At 43.9% G+C, this 19,426-nt stretch overlaps 1 protein-coding gene across 2 annotated transcripts; it reads left to right on the forward strand.

The window, feature by feature from the left end:
• The first annotated feature begins 414 nt into the window (after positions 1 to 414).
• On the forward strand, positions 415 to 17,827 carry ppp4r4 (protein phosphatase 4, regulatory subunit 4). 2 transcript variants are annotated; one of them, XM_047573611.1, is made up of 25 exons: positions 415 to 548; positions 2,200 to 2,273; positions 4,617 to 4,719; positions 4,799 to 4,946; positions 5,455 to 5,528; positions 5,685 to 5,791; positions 5,965 to 6,072; positions 6,267 to 6,388; positions 6,510 to 6,632; positions 8,710 to 8,852; positions 8,933 to 9,052; positions 9,154 to 9,231; positions 9,689 to 9,772; positions 9,874 to 10,047; positions 10,137 to 10,242; positions 10,386 to 10,533; positions 10,641 to 10,785; positions 14,743 to 14,781; positions 14,859 to 14,930; positions 15,006 to 15,066; positions 15,137 to 15,214; positions 15,352 to 15,442; positions 15,720 to 15,781; positions 15,858 to 16,137; positions 17,433 to 17,827. In XM_047573611.1, the coding sequence occupies exons 1-25, from the start codon at positions 441 to 443 to the stop codon at positions 17,476 to 17,478; spliced, it is 2,694 nt and encodes an 897-aa protein (XP_047429567.1). In that variant the 5' UTR covers positions 415 to 440; the 3' UTR covers positions 17,479 to 17,827. The 2 variants fall into 2 exon arrangements, with proteins under 2 accessions (XP_047429567.1, XP_047429568.1); XM_047573612.1 differs by having other exon boundaries at positions 15,012 to 15,066.
• The last annotated feature ends 1,599 nt before the right edge of the window (positions 17,828 to 19,426 follow it).

The following is a 19,426-nucleotide window of genomic DNA, read 5'->3' on the forward strand; positions in this document are numbered from 1 at the left end:
GTGAGGACCGTCTGCGCCTTGGAAAGCGTCCGGGTGATGCGTCGCTGACAGCGGCAGCTCGAGGCTCCACTGTCCGCTCTCACTAACGGACCGGGATGTCAGCGATACTCCCCGAAAAACAGGAGATTTTATCAAAATAATCGCAGGTTGGAGGAGACTGTGTGAACCGAAAGGGCGCCTTGCCCGTGGTGACTTGTAGTTTATTATGTTTGGCGACTGTGGTAGTTAGCTCCGACTGCAAATGACCAAATGGTTGTTAAATTGCAATTATTTTGAACGGAGTCTGGCGTGACGTTCCTGCGGATAGATCGAACAGGGATCTCCTTGGAAACGCCCCCTCTCCCCACCCCCCACCCCCCCTCCAGGGATGTTGGTGCTGAGCATCTCTGCCTCCTCTTCTCTATCGACCAGGAGCAAACTGGGCCGTTCCCAGTGAGCTGATGTTCCCAGGCAGGATGGCCCTGAGCCCGGCCAGCCTGCTCTGTGCCCCCCCGGAGGAGCTCCAGGAACTCGCCTTCATCGAGAGGCCGATCCGCAGGAGCCTGAAGGTAGGAGCTGTTCACACATGGAGGAGGAGGAGGAGGAGGAGGAGGAGGAGGAGGAGGAGGAGGAGATGTGTTGAGCACATGTGTGGGACATGTGATGATGATGAAGATGGTGGTGATGATGGTGATGATGGTGGTGATGGTGGTGATGATGATGGTGATAGTGGGGTGAGTCAGTGGGAGGAAGATCAGCCTCTCTGCAGGAAGCTGAGGGGAGACCCACCATCTGCGCAGCATGACGCAGATTGTCCTCCTATCTGTCTGCCCAGAGGAGGACAGACAGGAGGACAAATGTCTTCCTCATGAGCTGAGAGACTCGTGATCATCAGTCACCTCAAGAGAAAACTAATACATGATCAATAAACTGCCAGGAGTCTTCGAAAGGATCAACGTTACACATTATTCATCTGTTTTTCTTTGTCAGCGTGTTCAGTTCAGTTTCACTTAATGTCTTTTCAGCTGAATTAGTGTCAATAACAACACACATTGTCCAAAAAAATGAATCAGAGCAGGACTAAGACAACTGGAAGAAACCTGGTGCAGAACCAGAACCAGAACCAGAACCAACTCATATGGAGACCAAGTAGAGACAGAAGAGAGAAGGACAGCCAGAGGAGGAACGAAATAAATGAGATAAATGAGAGAGAATATGTCATTATTTAATGTTTTCTTAGTCCTCTGCTAAATAATAATAATAATAATAATAATAATAATAATGACAAGCAGAAGAAGAATAGCAACAACACTAGGGCGGCACAGCGGCCCCATGGTCAGCACTGATGCCTCCCAGTGAGAAGTGGGTTCGGGTTCGGGTTCGCTGAGATAAGCTCCAGCAAACCCAACAATCCTACTGAGGATTAATTGGTATGGAAGATGAGATAAGATGATAACAACAACAGTAATATTTAAAGAACTTTGAATCCCTCTTCTTAGCCTGATGTCCTCAACAAGTGTGTTCCACAAAATCACCCCAACAAACGGAGATAGAGCAAACATACAACAATGTTTAAAGTTTGCGTTCCCTCTGAGATTATAACCCTCCTCAATAACCGCCCAATAACTGATCTATGATCTTTAACTGATCTTAAACTAACCAATAACCGATCCATGATTGATCAATAACTGATCTATGACCGATAACTGATCTATAACTGATCTATAACTGATCTATGATCAATAACTGATCTATAACTGATCAATAACTGATCTATAACTGATATATGATCTATAGCTGATATGTGACCAATAACTGATCAATAACTGATCAATAACTGATCTATAACTGATCTATGATCGATAACTGATCAATAACTGATCTATAACTGATCAATAACTGATCTATAACTGATATATGATCGATAACTGATATGTGACCAATAACTGATCCATGATTGATCAATAACTGATAACTGATCTATAACTGATCTATAACTGATCAATAACTGATATATGATCAATAACTGATATATGATCGATAACTGATCTATGATCAATAACTGATCTATGACTGATCTGTAACTGATCAATATTCAATGAATGCTCAATAATGAAACTGAAACAGACTGATTCCCCTGTACTTGTGATGATGATGATGAAGATGATGAAGATGAAGGTGATGATTTCATCCAGGTAAATAATCAGTGTTTCCTGTCAGACTCCAGAGGAGATCGATCAGCTGACTGTGGATGAAGACCTGAATGACATTGAGAGGGCGGTTTACCTGCTCAGGTGAGATCAGACCCTATTTAATCCAGGTGAGATTCTGAGTCTGCAAGAACCTCTTCTAGTCTTCTAGAGGCCAACCAGTAGCTCTTCCTAGCCTCCCAGCTAACAGTAGCTCTACCTAGCCTCCCAGCTAACAGTAGCTCTTTCTAGCCTCCCAGCTAACAGTAGCTCTTTCTAGCCTCCCAGCTAACAGTAGCTCTTCCTAGCCTCCCAGCTAACAGTAGCTCTTCCTAGCCTCCCAGCTAACAGTAGCTCTACCTAGCCTCCCAGCTAACAGTAGCTCTTTCTAGCCTCCCAGCTAACAGTAGCTCTTCCTAGCCTCCCAGCTAACAGTAGCTCTACCTAGCCTCCCAGCTAACAGTAGCTCTTTCTAGCCTCCCAGCTAACAGTAGCTCTTCCTAGCCTCCTAGCCTCCCAGCTAACAGTAGCTCTTCCTAGCCTCCTAGCCTCCCAGCTAACAGTAGCTCTTCCTAGCCTCCCAGCTAACAGTAGCTCTTTCGAGCCTCCCAGCTAACAGTAGCTCTTCCTAGCCTCCCAGCTAACAGTAGCTCTACCTAGCCTCCCAGCTAACAGTAGCTCTTTCTAGCCTCCCAGCTAACAGTAGCTCTTCCTAGCCTCCTAGCCTCCCAGCTAACAGTAGCTCTTCCTAGCCTCCTAGCCTCCCAGCTAACAGTAGCTCTTCCTAGCCTCCCAGCTAACAGTAGCTCTTTCGAGCCTCCCAGCTAACAGTAGCTCTTCCTAGCCTCCCAGCTAACAGTAGCTCTTCCTAGCCTCCTAGCCTCCCAGCTAACAGTAGCTCTTTCTAGCCTCCCAGCTAACAGTAGCTATTTCAAGCCTCCCAGCTAACAGTAACTCTTCCTAGCCTCCTAGCCTCCCAGCTAACAGTAGCTCTTTTGAGCCTCCTAGCCTCCCAGCTAACAGTAGCTCTTTCGAGCCTCCCAGCTAGGAGTGGTTCTTTCCAGAGCCGTATATTAGAGAGAGTCTGTCCAACTCAAATCATGGGCGCCATGTTTGCTACATCAGAGGTTAGATTCTGCAGTGTAACCCTGCTGTAAAATGCTTTGTAGCCCAATCACCTCATCAGTCATGGAGCTGTGTTTACCTCTGTGTCCATCCATCACCATTAATAGATTCAAATTATTCAGAAAAATTAGAAATACTCAGAAATAGTGAAAATTAAACTAGTCATTAGCACGCTAGCCATAATAACTTAGTAGTAGCTGAGGTAAAGTTATGTGTCAATTAAATGTGTCTATATGGACATAAATTACATGAAAACATGGGTTTCACAGTATATGTGATGCTAGCTGCTGTTTTTCTAAGCCTTTAGTCTAGATAGCTAGCTAGCTTCCTTCTGAGATCAAGGTTCACATTAATGATGGTGTGACTTTATATTTTTTCTTATATATTATATATTTTATATATATTTTTTTTTATTTTATTTTTCTATATAAAATCTTAATAAACGTCAAAGAAAGACATTGACATTTACCTCATCACATAATAGAGAGAAACCAGCTGACGTCCAGTTCTTCCTTTTAATCTTCTGCTCCATAACTTTCTGTGTTTTTGTTCACTGGGGAAACGGTGGAGTTTCCTCCGTGTTTTCCTGATCCTGTGCTGGAGCCGTAGGCTGAGCACTGTGGCATATTTTACCTTTTAATACAACTTTATCTCTGTTATTGCCACTTGTTTCTCTGGTTCTACCCGGCTGGTCTGCAGCAGATGGTTCCTCCATATGAGCTGGTTCTGCTTAAGGTTTCTTCCTGTTAAAAGGGAGTTTTTCCTTCATGCTGCTCTGGAGGTTTCAGGTCAGTTTTTGTAAACAGTCTTGAGATAATTTGTATTGTTATTGGTTCTATATGAATAAAATTGAATTGAACTGAACTTCTGTGTGGGTGAATATTGGTTAGGTGTATGGCGCCCATGAAACACATGACCAGCTCAGAACAACTCAGCATAGAGGGATAGCTCAGACGCTCCATTCCCTAGTTGGACAGACTCTCTAACATATGGCTCTGGTTCTTCCTAGCTTCCTGGCCTCCCAGGTAACAGTAGCTCTTTGTAGTTTCTAGCGTTCAGTCCATCTCTGCGACCCAGTAAATTCTACGCTAATTAAACTCTGTAGCTAATCAGCATGCTGGTCCCGGAGGATCTAAACTAGTTCACTGAACTTATTCACAATTACCCAGACAAATGACTGTGGATCTAAACCCAGAAAGTCTCTGGAGGATTCACTTTCAAGTACTCTGTTCTTACTTCAGAACTCTTGTCCCCTCTGTCTCCATCTGTCTCTTCCACGTCTCTGTCCCTGCTGTCCTTTCTTGTCCTCATGTCTTTCTCCAGTGTGGGTCAGGAGGTCCAGAGAGCCAGCGTCATCAGTAACCTGCCCAGCCTGGTACGCCAGAATCCAGCAGAGACGTTCCGACGTGTCGTTCCAAAAGTTCGGGTATGTTGGATGAGACTGCAGTCGCTCCAGGAAGAATCTGATTTGTTTCTCCTGTAACTTGTCTCTCTGTGTGACCCAGGAGGTTCTGAATGGAGCTGGAGCTGAAATCCAGTTGGCAGCAGCAACGTCGTTTTTAACCATTCTGCAAGATGACATCATTCTTATCCACACCCACACCTACTCCATCCTGAAGACCATCCTGCTGCACCTGAACCACAGAGACACAGGTAAACTCACCTGAACCACAGAGACACAGGTAAACTCACCTGAACTATAGAGACACAGGTAAACTCACCTGAACCACGGAGACACAGGTAAACTCACCTGAACCACAGAGACACAGGTAAACTCACCTGAACTATAGAGACACAGGTAAACTCACCTGAACCACGGAGACACAGGTAAACTCACCTGAACCACAGAGACACAGGTAAACTCACCTGAACTATAGAGACACAGGTAAACTCACCTGAACCACAGAGACACAGGTAAACTCACCTGAACCACAGAGACACAGGTAAACTCACCTGAACCAAAGAGACACAGGTAAACTCACCTGAACCACAGAGACACAGGTAAACTCACCTGAACCATAGAGACACAGGTAAACTCACCTGAACCACAGAGACACAGGTAAACTCACCTGAACCATAGAGATCGTCACTTGAACTGAGGTGATGCTGAGGTTGCCATGTTTGTTGCTGATGTTGTCCATGTGTATTTCCGTGTTGACAGTGGTGAGCAACGCCTGGTTGGAGACTCTGCTTTCAGCCATCAATGCGCTGCCAAAGGAGACAATTAGACAGGAGGTCAGTTGTTACGTTACAGGATGTTGGATCCAACTCTTTATTATTGATGATCAGTCAGGAAGTTAAATGTGAAGAACATGATCAATGATCTTTAAATGACTCATACATTTCATGTTTGTCTATTCTGTCTCTTCTGCTACTTGTCTCTGTCCATAGGTCCTGAATCCTCTCCTGTATCAGTCCCAGATGTCTCATTCTCTTCAGACTCGTTTGGCTAGCTGTCGCATCTTAGGAAAAGTTGCCTGCAAGTTTGATTCTCACATGTGTGTAGCATTGTGTACTCTGTACTTCAGTATTACATTAACACAATCTGTACACTGTAGTTCTGTAGAAACAAATGAACACAATGACATTTGAGACATGAAGCTCTCAGCAGAACTTGCCGTTGATGCTTTTAAGGCGTTATCTCACTTTCTCTGACGCTGTGTTTCATCAGAGTGAAGAAGGAGCTGCTGCCGTTGGTTCGATCTTTATGTCAGGACCTGGAGTTTGAGGTTCGAGTCTGTATGTGCCGTCAACTGGAGAACGTTGCTAGAGCCACGGGGTACCTGCCACCAAACACGGATTAGAACCCAACACCAAGTACCAAGCACACCCAACCACGACCACACAAACACCACCCAAACTCAAACTAAACACCACCCAAACACTGACCAGACACAGCAAAGGTAAAACCTCTCTCTAACCAAACGATGACGGGTAACTATGATGAGACAAGGAGTATTGTTTGTCCATCAGGGTGGAAGACATGAGGACAGAGCTTCTCCCTGAACTGGTGGAACTCGCCGGAGATGAGGAGAGCAGCGTCCGTCTCGCTGCTTTTGACACCATGATCAACCTGATGGAGATAATGGACAGTGGTGAGTCTTTGGATTAGTCTCAGACTGAGACAGACTTTAATGATCCACGGGGGAAATTACTTGGTTGTAGTAGCTTAGTTGCACCTAAAAACCTAGTTTAAAGCTCTGTCTTCCTCCTCAGACGAGCGACTCCACGTCGTGGTTCCTCTGGTGATGTCCGTGTGCGATGCCTCGTCGCAGGTAGACGAAGCCATCATGGCGGCCTTGTCGTTCCAGTTCGGGAAGCTGTGCAGCGGCCTGGCAGGTATAATTCACATTCAGACTAGGAGTTGCACCAACCAGTCGACTTTACTGCTGTATCATTACTCTTGAAACATCATGATGTGGGCTAGTCTCTGATTATTTGACAGTAACAACAGTAAGTGAGTTGAAATAAGTGAAAGGTGAAAGGTAGGAGGTGAAAGAAATGATGTCCAGAGTGTTATGTGTCACATACAGATGAGGAGTTAAACAGGCGCATGGACTGAGGCAGGACAGATTTCCTGTCGCGTTCTTTGTCTCTTGGAGAAGGAGCTCCGTTGTCTGTCTATCGTCTGGTGGAGAGGGAGGTCAGGATGATCCATGACTGGTATCAGTCTGTTAAGTGTCCTCCTCTCCCAGCCAATCACAGACCAGCCTTCCTGATCAGGTGATTCAGTATGTAGCTGTTCCTCCAGCAGAACACAGCAGAGAAAAGGGTTCTGGCCACAACAGACTGGTAGAAGATCTCCAGCGTCTTACTGCACATGTTGAAGGATCTCAGCTTCCTCTCTGAGGTCTTCTAGGACACAGCTGTACTGTTGGTCCTCCAGTTCAGTCTGTTACTGATGCTCACTCCCAGGTATTTGTCCTCCTCCACCACCTCCACGTCCCTGCCCAGGATGCTGAGGGGCTGAGGATCTGTTCATCAGTCACCATCTCGTTGGTCTTGTCTACGTTAAGCAGCAGGTGATTCCTTCCAGCCCACCCCAAAAATCTGTCCACAGTCCTTTATACTCCTCCCTCCTCCCTCCTCCCTCCTCCCTCCTCCTCCTTCTCCTCCTCCCTCCTCCCCACAACCTCAGAGTCATCAGGAAATGTCTGGATGTGACATGAGTCTGAGTTGTGCTGAAAGTCAGTGGTGTATGAGGTGAACAAGAACGGTCCCCTGTGGGGCCCCCACACCACTCACCACCACATCAGACAGGACATGACCCCCCCCCCAACACCAACACCCATTGGTGTTCAGCTTCCCACCCAGCACCAAAGGCTGGATGGTGTTAGAGGCACTGGAGAAATCAAAAAAAGTGATTCTTACTGAGCCTCCACCACCATCCAGGTGTGAGAGGTGTGAGTGAGCTGCAGCAGATAGATGACAAAATCATCCACCCCCAGACTCGGCTGGTAGGCAAACTGTAGGGGGTCTATAAACAATCTCACCTGTGGCCTTAGGCGGGCCAGGACCAACCTCTCCAGCACCTTCATCACATGGGATGTAAAGGCCACTGGACAGAAATCACTGAGGCCGGAGGGAGACGACTTCCTGGGAACGGGAACAAGGCAGGATGTCTCCCAGAGAGGCGGTCCCTCTCCAGGCTCAGGTTCAGGTTGAAGAGACGTTGGAGAGCAGCAGACATCTGTCCTGCACAGGTCCTCAGTGTCCTAGGACTGATGCCATCAGGTCCTGCAGCCTTGCGTTGGTTCAGTCTCTCCAGCTGTCTGACATGTCAGTCCTGGAATACAACTAAAGTACTACTGACGCTATCGCTGCTCTGGACATCAGCCAGTTAACAACTTCACCAAGGGAGAGGAGGAGGCTGCACATCAACTATTTGATAAAGTTAGAGCTTCAGCTTCAGAGAGTGACTTTGTTGCTGTGGTTATACAGCAGGTTCTGTTATTATTAGTGTCAGACTAATGGTGTTTATGGTGACCTGGTCTACAGTCCACAGTAGTCTATGTTCAAGCTTCAATAAACTCTTAGTGGGAAGTCTCCTGAAGTCTATGTAGGGACGACATGGAGCTTTTATGGCCTCGCTGCCTGCAGGACCAGACACAGGGCACAAATGGGGGGCACATGTAAACCTGTTATAACTCATCTTAGGAATGTGAATGGTTGCTATCTGGCAGGGAAGTAGCAGTACTGTGTCAACAAAGTCAGGGCCTTGCCCTCATCCACAGTAGGTCTAGAACCATACTTGATTTTTTGTTATGGATGCTCGGAGGGTCAACTCCCTTATTCAGTTTCACTGCTTGTGCCGAGTCCCATTATTTGGTCTTAGCGGGCTTCTCAGGGACCAGGTTATTTTGTTACTGGACTTCTATGTCAGGTGGATTTCAGATTTTCTGTTACTGTGCTTCAGGTTCCGTGTCAGATGAGCAGAAAGGTCGCTTACTGCAAAGGTTCAAGGTGCTTTGTGTTGCTGGACTCCAGACTGAAGGAAATCAGACTGACGGCAACACAGAATCTACGCTGATCCGCTGCAACTGCTGCTACAACCTCCCGGTAGAAACCACAAACACAAAGAGTCTCTGTGTTACCCACCTCTGCAGTTGGTGAGGTCACTTCCTGTTCTCTCCATCCAGGCCATGGTAGTGTTTGCAGACCCTGCACACTTTCTGTCGGAGCTCTATTCTTCTTTCTCCAGTCTTTGTTGTGACCCAGAGGTCAGCGTCCGGCGAAGTGCTGCAGCCAGTTTCCACCAGGTTAGATCACCGCAACACGAAGGTCCTGCTACATTGACATTTGTTCACTCTGATTGGCTAAGTCCTCTAATGTCATTCAGTGGCCCTGCCTCTTCCTGTAGGTAGTGAAACTGCTCGGTTCAAATGTCCAGCTGGTCCACAAAGAGCTTCTGTCTCTGCTGCAGGATGATGCTCTGGAGGTGAGAGGTGCAAAGTGGACCAAACTGTCTTCATGTTCTGATGTATTTCTGTATGTTGTATATTTATTAGTGCAGCTTCATTACTGAGTGAATAAGGAGCACGGATGATCCAGAGTTACAGCAGATCAGGGTCTAGATACATCACACATTTAGTGAACAGTCCGATTATTGAATGTTGGAGAAACGTTCAGGTCTAAACATCTGAAGCACTTTGCCAAGGACCAGGTGGTCCAGCAGGTGAGGACCTTCTAACAGGACAGATACAAGGTGTTGATGCCTTAACAGTTCTGATACTGACCTTAAAGGACATATAACATTTGCTGCTGATGTTGAAGGAGCAGCATTATGTTGGTCAGGAGATTTTTTTCTGGATCATTGGTGTATCACAAATATAGCAAATCACTTAATTCCAGCTGTTGTGCGGTTTGTTAGCTTAGTTTTTATTGTTGCTGTTGAGGTTTTGGACGCACTGATGAATCACTTTGAAGAAATTCTTGAGACAGTCCTGTCCAGGGGAGAAAACCTGACACTGGACAACAAGGTGGGAAATTAAACATAATTTTTCTACTTCCTATGGTTTTCTTTGTGTGGTATCTGGTATTCAGACATCTTTCTCCTCTGTTCTCCTTTGGTTTTCCTCAGTTCCCAGAGTTGCTGTCGACGTTGCTACTTGCAGAACAGAAGGTCGGATGTTCTCTGCGTTGGCGGCTCCATGAGAAGCTGTTGCAGCGTTACAGCTGCCTGGCCAGACTGCTGCCGGGAGAACTCCTGCACCAGAGCTTCTCCCCTCGCATCTTCATCATCCTCACCACCAACGTCAGCACCACCAGACGAGCAGAGACATACACAATCCCACAGGTGTGAACCAGGTGATAGACCGGTAACTCTGCTTGTTGTGGTTGCAGAAAGTGTTGCCGGTGCAGAAGGAAGCAGCTCGGACTTTCTGCACATTCCTGCGGTACAACCGCAAACAAGAGCAGCGTCAGGAGATGATGGAACGACTGATCCAAGGTCAGGACTTCTTTGCCTCTGATATTTCATCGGCAGAGCATCAAGTGAAACTGTTAATTATTCTTAGTAATGTTTGTGAGGTTGGTTTTCAGTGAGACAACACGAGACCACATCAGTATATCAAACAGACCAATGTTCCTCAGATCTTGCTCAGGGTCGCAGCTATTGGAACCGCCTGAGGTTCCTTGACGTTTGTGAAACTGCCACCGAGATTTTCTCCAGAAAATACTTCAACAAACACTTCCTGATACCAGCACTGGAACTGGTCCATGACCCCGTGGCCAATGTCAGGTAGTTCCTTGTCATTCTGTCCAGTGCAACAAAAATAATCTGTCTGAAACCAAAGCACCTGTCGATCTGTTCAACTGTTCACAGTCGCTCACATTTCTGTCTCTTAGGTACAAATTGTGCCAGTTGTTGCCCAGGTTACGTTCATCACTTCGTCTGCCGGCCGACAAACATCTTCTGCAGAAACTTGACTTCTGTGTCCAGAAGCTTCTCTGCAGGGAGAAGGACAAAGACGTGGTGGCTACAATTCGCAAGGTAAGACTTATAAGAGACTAGTCCAAATTGTGACTTTACCATTTAACCCCTTTTCCCTGTTCGGGCATTTTTGTACATTTTATTCAACTTTTTTTTTCATTGTGTTATAATTTTGGCTGTGTTACAGCTTGTGGCTTGAATTTCTGCAGGAACTCTTCTCTTTATCCAAATATTTGAAACCCAGTGTCTTTTACTCTCACATATCATTTATACTTTCGTTATGCATTTTGACCCCTCTGGACACCTGTGTGGCAAAAATGTACATGTCCAAAAAACAGCCATAAAATCCTGGCTTGCTAAAAATCAGTTTCTCTAAAATGCACATATGTACATGACATATAGCCCTTGTTTCCAGGTCATATGTTCTGTTGTGTTCTCTTTTGTTGCTGTATTGCATGTTGTTGCAGCTTGCAATTAAATTCAATTCAATTCAATTTTATTTATATAGCGCCAATAACAATAAAAATTGTTTCAAGACACATCACAAAAACCAGCCTGAAACCTCCAGAGCAGCCTGAGGGAAAAACTCCCTTTAACAGGAAGAAACCTGGAGCAGAACCAGCTCATATTGAGGAACCCTCTGCTGAAGACCAGCCGGGTAGAACCAGAGAAGATAGAGAGAAGAAGAGCAGGAGAAACAAGATAAACTAACTTCTGTCATAGATACAAACATCAAGCTGAAGGAAACATGTAGGATCTAGTAATATAACACATAGCTGATGATCTGTGACAGTTTGTGAGTATAACAGGAATCATGGGCAGGTTGGTGAATAGTTCATCTAGGTAGGAGTGGACACCTGGAGGAGGACATGAAGACTGGGACAGATGTAATTTATGGAGCTCCACAGGTCTGATACACAGACTCCAGACCATGAAGACTGGGCTGGTTGATGAGGCCACGGCAGCAGATGTAGCTTAGAACTCCACAGGTCAGATATTCAGCCTCCAGACCAGAGACCCTCACAAGAAGATGGAGGGGAGAGAGGGAGACACAGTGGTTAGTAAATTATAAGAGATAGAAAATAAAATGATAAGATATTAGAGGACAAAGAGGAGAGGACATGTCCTCAGTGCATCGTCCCCCTGCAGCCTCGGCCTATAGCAGCATCACTAAGGGATGGTTAAGTCCAGCTCTAACTATAAGCTTTGTCTAAAAGGAAAGTCTTAGTCCTGACCTTAAACGTAGAGACTGTGTCTGCCTCCAGAACCCAAACTGGGAGCTGGTTCCACAGGAGAGGAGCCTGATAGCTGAAGGTTCTACCTCCCATTCTACTTTTAGAACCTCTAGGAACCACAAGCAGACCTGCACTTAGAGATGGTAGTGATCTGTTGGGACAGTCTGGTTCTATGAGGACTTCATATATGATGGAGCTCGGCCTTTCAGGGCCTTGTAGGTAAGGAGGAGGATTTTAAATTCAATTCTAGATTTTAAAGGGAGCCAATGAAGAGAAGCTAATACTGGAGTAATATGATCTCTCTTGCTAATTCCTGTCAGTGCTCTTCAAACTGGAATCTGTCTGAAGATATGATTCAAACCAGTCTAGTGCAGTTCCTGTAATTCTGATCACACTTTCAAGTCTCTGTAGTAGAATACTGTGATCTATAGTGTCAAATGCAGCACTGAGATCTAGCAGGACAAGTATAGAGACAAGTCCATCGTCTGAAGCCATGAGGAGATCATTGGTAACTTTAACCAGAGCTGTTTCCGTGCTATGATGAGCTCTAAAACCTGACTGAAACTCTTCAAACAAACCAATACTGTTTAGATGATCAACCAACTGATTGACAACAACTCTTTCCAAAACTTTAGAGATAAAAGGAAGGTTGGAAATTGGCCTATAGTTGCTAAAACATCTGGGTCAAGAGTGGGTTTTTTAAGTAATGGTTTAATTACAGCAGTTTTAAAAGACTGGGGCACATATCCTGTTAATAAAGAGAAGTTAATCTGATTTAATATGGAGGTATTAATTAATGGATAAACCTCCTTGAGCAACTTAGTTGGGATGAGGTCTAGAAGACAAGTTGATGGTTTAGATGCTGTAATAACTGAAGTGAGCTCAGGAAGATCAATTAGGGAGAAAGAATCCAAATATTGACTCGGTCCTACAGAAGTTTCTAATGACACTGTACTTACATCTTTGACAGATGGAAGGGTGCTATGAATTTTATCTCTAATGCCAACAATTTTATCAGTGAAGAAGCTCATGAAGTCATTACTGCTGAGGGCTGAAGGAATAGATGCTCAACAGAGCTGTGACTCTTTGTCAGCCTGGCTACAGCTGAAAAGAAATCTGGGGTTGTTCTTGTTTTCTTCTATTAATGAAGAATAATGTGCTGTTCTAATCTTACGGAGAGTTTTTTTATAAGTTGTTAAACTATCTTTCCAGGCTATGTGAGCTTCTTCAGAACTAGTGGAATGACAAATTCTTTCCAGCTTTGAACTACACAACTGTGAATTATACCATGGAGCTGCCCTCCTTCCATTTACCACCTTCTTTTTTAGAGGAGCAACTAGATTTAGAGTTGTACTAAGCGATGCTGTCGTGCTGTCAACAAAATAATCTATTTGTGATGGAGTTAGATTGTGGTTGCTGACATCCACATCACTAACATAAGGCACTGAGGTAAATACTGAAGGTATTAATTCCTTATATCTAGTCACAGCATCATCAGATAAGTGTCTACCATAACGAAATGTCTTTACAATTCCTGTGTAATTACTTATAGTAAATTCAAATGTTAAAGAGAATGATGGGACAATAGAGGGTTGTGAGAATATACGGTTAGACCTTCAGTTTCTAGGCCATAAGTTAGTACAAGATCTAAGGTGTGATTGAAACAGTGAGTTGAACCATTTACATTCTGAGAAAAGCCAATTGAGTCTAATAATGACATAAATGAAGAGCTAAGACTGTCACTGCCAACATCAACATGGATGTTAAAGTCACCTACTATAATGACTTTATCTGTTCTAAGCACTAAATCACATAGAAACTCAGAGAATTCAGCTAAAAACTCAGAGTAAGGAGCAGGTGGGCGACACACCACAACAAAGAGAACTGGTTTTTGTGTTTTCCAGTCTGGATGAGCAAGACTAAGAGTGAGGCTTTCAAATGAATTAAAGCTTTGCTTAGGTCTAAGATTAATACATAAATCAGAGTGGAAGATTGCTGCGACTCCTCCTCGGCCTGAGCCTCCAGGAATGTGATAGTTACTATGACTGGGTGGCCTGGACTCATTTAAACTGACATACTCATCATCCTGCAGCCACGTTTCAGTCAAACTATATAGATCAATCTGTTGTACTAGTGAATTTGGATAAGGTTCCTATGAATAACTCCTCTATTGTTATTTTTCCATTTAAAAAATCTGGGAGCAGACAGCACATCTATGGTTAAATGTTAAATGTTAAAATCACAGAGTCATGGTTTTATACTGGAATAGCAGCCAGATTAATAAATGCAGTTATAATGGAAGTTAATGGAGCATTTTTGGCCATGAAGGAGTCCAGAGGGAGATTCTGACTCTACATAAAAAATACTAATGCAATCAAATCAATTTTATTGATAATCTTTGCCACATCCAAGACTCTAATTACCAACAGACCCATCCAACTACTGTTTATTTTATGAAAAATCATTCATTTTTTGTGTTTTTTGTAAGAAATAATGACATTCTTTGAATCATTAGACCAGCATTTAAAGAGTTATAATCCTGAAAACTCTTGAAAGTAGTTTTGAGCAGGTCCTTAGTCGTTTAAGTGATTTATTAAATTAGAAAAAAATATTGATGTATGTGGATATTATGGCAGTTTCTTTATGTGTGAACATTTTTGCCACAAAGGTGTCCTGCGGGTAGTAAATTTGAGGAGGACATAAGGGTTAAAACCGTGAATTAGTTTAGCCTGCCAACTGTAACGGATCATCAGCAATGAACTGTGTTCATCATGTCTTCCAGACAGTCCTGGAACTGGACAAACTGGACCTCTCTGAGCCTGTAAGTGAAGACACAGCTGTGAATTCATCAGGTTCACTTCTGGCCTGTAACCTCCTTGTTTCTTCTGTTTCGAGAAGTTTCACAAGAGGCAGGAGAAGGACCTGTTGGATCAGAAGAAGGAAAAAGAAGAAACCCTACTCCTAGAGATGGTGAGGCTGAGCTTGACAGCATCTCTTCAGTCTCAACCTGCCTGCTTTGTTTTAATGGCATCTTTATGTTGTCAGGAACAGCTGGAGCGCCAGCAGAGCGACGCAAAACTGAACTCTGACAAACACGAAAGGAAACGTGAGCTGATGCTTGATTTTTGAAATGTTCCAATTCATCGTTCAGTCACTAAACTATTGTTCTTTGATAGGAAGGGACAGTAAAACCAGTCTGTCTGCAACCAAGTCCATGTCTGTGTCTTCATCTGCAGCAACCTCCTCCTCAACTGGTGAGAATGATGAAGGTGTTGGTGATGATGATGATGATGGTGATGATGATGAGTATGATGATGATGGTGATGATGGTGATGATGGTGATGATGATGAGTATGATGATGATGGTGATGGTCATGACTCCTCTGTGCAGGTAAAGAAATGAGGAAGGCTAAACTCTCTCGGAGTCGGTCCCTGAGCAGCCAGCCGACATCGTCCAAACCATTGAACTCAGACAGACCTCTGTAAGAACAACCACCTCCTTCTCTCTCAGAGATCAGGTCTGGAAACCATCTGTGATTCAGTCGATAGGGAGGAAGTAGAGTTCCTCTAAACTCTGACCTGATTTAATTTGTCTGGAATATGTGAGTGCAGGTCAGCATTGATGTCAACACAGCAAAGACAAACAGGTCTGGGACCGACCTGAACACAACTGGATAAAACCTGGGGCAGGTTCAGGCTCAGTCCAGGGTGGAGGTCTGGAGACTAAACTGAGGTTCAATGAATGCTTTTGTGTTTCAGGAAGGTTAAAGATCTGAGCTGTTCATCTGGACCTGGGAAGTCGTCCATGTTCTCCGGCAAAGGTACCCCCTCCCCAAACATCAGGGACTAACCCTAACATCAAGTCTTTATTCTCATATTACTTCCTGTGCGTCACAGATGAGTCCCTGAGGACAGCACACTTCACCATGGCGACCCAGTCCTCCTCCCCCTCCTCCCCCATGCCAGTCCTGATCCGCAGCAACACCACAAGCCTCCTAGACAGAGCCAGTACCCATGACCAGAGAGACCACAGAACCAGTGCACTAGACCACAGAACTAATAGCATGGACCACAGGAACAATAAGATGGATCACAGGACCAGTACCTTGGACCTGCGCAGTAAAACAATGGACCGGGGGTGCGGAGTGAAGGACAACCAGTCCAGGAAGCTGTCTATGTGAGTTTCAGCCAAAGGTGAAAGGACAAACGGGTCCTTGAGATCTAACCTCTCAGAACCAGTCCCATTGAATCCTCCACTAAACCACCTGGATCCGTGTTTCATGCTTTAGACCAAGGGTTTGGTAACCTTCAACACTCAAAGAGCCATTTGGACCCGTTTCCCACAGAAAAGAAAACACTGGGAAACACAACACCCCTTTGACATCTAAAATAAAGATAACACTGCATATATCGTTTTCACCTCTATGCTAGGCCTATGTATAAAAAAAACTATAGTGTGTTGCATTTATGAAATGAAAGACCTGCTACAGAGAAAATGAAATTGTATTTCTGCATACATAACAGGGTTTTAATCATGGTTGCTTTACCTGCGGTCGATAAATAGCGGGCTGGACCTGCCGGCGGGTGTCGCACATCGGCAGTTGTGACGTATATTTTGAGTGACAAAAAATTAAATACATTTTATTTTAATGTTACAAGATCATCATCAATTCAAATTTTAAATTATATTTAAAGAACTAATAGGTAAAACAAAATACATTTGAAATAAACACTCGATAACAAGGAGTATGTGCTGCAATGCACTGTGGGAGTTCATTGTTTTTGGTTGATGTTACACATTGACTGTATGTAGATGTTACAACCATGAGTTTGGTGTGGCATTCAACGTCATTCAGTTGTTGTGTAACTCCTGCTCGTTAACCCTAACCCTAATGAGCGAATAGTTGCTGCTATTCTGAAGCAGTTAGTGTGAAAAAGTGAACAACTTTGGTCAGCGCCCTTGCTCCACACCGCTTACCACAGAGGGACGAAAGAGCTGCATGCAGGTCCAGAGCCGCGGGTTGCCGACCCCTGATCTAGACCCTGTTGTATCCCTGGTCTCCCTGGTTTATATTAAGAATTTACACAATCATCAAAACTCTCCACCCAGTCACATCCAGACTCAATCAGAGACATTTAAACCAGGGCTCTTCAACATTTTTCAAGGGCTCGGAGATATTTAGTAGGGACCCCATTCCTATTATATGTGTTCTATATTAAACTCTGCCTAGTGCTATTTATAAATATACATTATTATTATCATTTTGCATTCAATATTAACCTATTCAAATAATACACAGGTTCAAATATTCATTTTTTATTTCAAACATGTGCAGCAGCAGGGTGTTTGAGGGGGTCCGGCTCTCTTCTGGTTTTGGTTTTATTTGTTCATGTAAATAATGTGAATAGAAAAGACTGGTTCCATTTTAAAAGTGATCCGTGATCCATTTGTCTGTTTTCTTACATTCATAGAAGCAGGAAGTCAAACTCCTTCAGCATCCAGTCGGGACAAGACTGAAGATCACGATGTTATCACACCTCCACCAGGTCATCATCCAATCAGCAGCCAGGGTTTCCTTTCAGACAGCAGCTTCACAACATTACCCAGATTGCAACGGGACATCATCTCTGCCTTACAGTCACAAACAGAGACAGTAGAATCTGACTTCTATTTGCATCTACTGAGCACTGTGTATTCTAATGATCTCATCCTGCCTCCTGATTGGTCAGTAAACTTCACTCACAAACTGTTGGTGTGTTCTTGTTTGAGACGTGTGATTGGCTGGAACTCTAGTTGTGATCAAACCATATATTTACAGATATAATAGAGTTTAATAAAGTCACACTGACACGTTATTCATCACTAACAGAGTTACTTCATGTCTGTCTCTGATCATCTACTTTCTCTGGAGTTAGTTTGGTTCCAGTTCTACTGAAATCTGTCCAGGATACGTCCTCTAACCCCAGGACACGTCCAGGACACGTCCAGGACACGTCCATGCACGCTATACATGCTACAGGTCTAGTCTGGGCACAGACACATAGATTGTCTTCAGGATTGTTCTTTCTGTAGCTCTGCTCCTAATAATTCAGTTCAATTCAGTTTTATTTATATAGCACCAATAACAACACAAATTGTCTCAAGACTCTTTACAAAAACCTGAAACCTCCAGAGCAGCATGAAGGAAAAAATTCCCTTTAACAGGAAGAAACCTGGAGCAGAACCAGCTCATATGGAGGAACCATCTGCTGAAGACCAGCCGGGTAGAACCAGAGAAGATAGAGAGAAAAGAAGAACAGGAGAAACACGCGGTTAGTAATAGAAAGGTCATAATATTGGTCCTAGCACAGAACCCTGAGGAACTCCATAGCTTACTTTGGTAAATATAGAAGAGTTGTTGTTTACATGGACAAACTGGAATCTGTCTGACACATATGATTCAAACCAGTCTAGTGCAGTTCCTGTAATCGTGATCACACTTTCAAGTCTCTGTAGTAGAATACTGTGATCTATAGTGTCAAATGCAGCACTGAGATCTAACAGGACAAGTATAGAGACAAGTCCATCGTCTGAAGCCATGAGGAGATCATTGGTAACTTTAACCAGAGCTGTTTCTGTGCTATGATGAGCTCTAAAACCTGACTGAAACTCTTCAAACAAACCATTCCTGTTTAAATGATCAACCAACTGATTGACAACAACCCTTTCCAAAACTTTAGAGATAAAAGGAAGGTTGGAACTTGGCCTATAGTTGCTAAAACATCTGGGTCAAGAGTGGTTTTTTTAAGTAATGGTTTAATTACAGCAGTTTCAAAAGACTGGGGCACATATCCTGTTAATAAAGAGAAGTTAATCTGATTTAATATGGAGGTATTAATTAATGGATAAACCTCCTGGAGCAGCTTAGTTGGGATGGAGTCTAGAAGACAAGTTGATGGTTTAGATGCTGTAATAACTGAAGTGAGCTCAGGAAGATCAATTAGGGAGAAAGAATCCAAATACTGACTCGGTCCTACAGAGGTTTCTAATGCCACTGTACTTACATCTTTGACAGATGGAAGGATGCTATGAATTTTATCTCTAATGCAACAATTTTATCAGAGAAGAAGCTCATGAAGTCATTACTGCTGAGGTCTGAAGGAATAGATGCTCAACAGAGCTGTGACTCTTTGTCAGCCTGGCTACAGCTGAAAAGAAATCTGGGCTTGTTCTTGTTTTCTTCTATTAATGAAGAATAATGTGCTGTTCTAATCTTATGGAGAGTTTTTTTATAAGTTGTTAAACTATCTTTCCAGGCTATGTGAGCTTCTTCAGAACTAGTGGAATGACAAATTCTTTCCAGCTTTGAACTACACAACTGTGAATTATACCATGGAGCTTCCCTCCTTCCATTTACCACCTTCTTTTTTAGAGGAGCAACTAGATTTAAAGTTGTACTAAGCGATGCTGTCGTGCTGTCAACAAA

This window comes from Mugil cephalus, chromosome 21, assembly GCF_022458985.1.
Source record: "Mugil cephalus isolate CIBA_MC_2020 chromosome 21, CIBA_Mcephalus_1.1, whole genome shotgun sequence".
Lineage (NCBI taxonomy): Eukaryota > Metazoa > Chordata > Actinopteri > Mugiliformes > Mugilidae > Mugil > Mugil cephalus.

Bases quoted from the DNA above. Each gene is read 5' to 3' on its own strand.
- ppp4r4 (XM_047573611.1), top strand. From the start codon at position 441: ATGTTCCCAGGCAGGATGGCCCTGAGCCCGGCCAGCCTGCTCTGTGCC. The intron at 5,529-5,684 runs GTCAGTTGTTAC...CTCTGTCCATAG, and splicing joins AGGAGACAATTAGACAGGAG to GTCCTGAATCCTCTCCTGTA. The intron at 15,215-15,351 runs GTGAGAATGATG...TCCTCTGTGCAG, and splicing joins AGCAACCTCCTCCTCAACTG to GTAAAGAAATGAGGAAGGCT.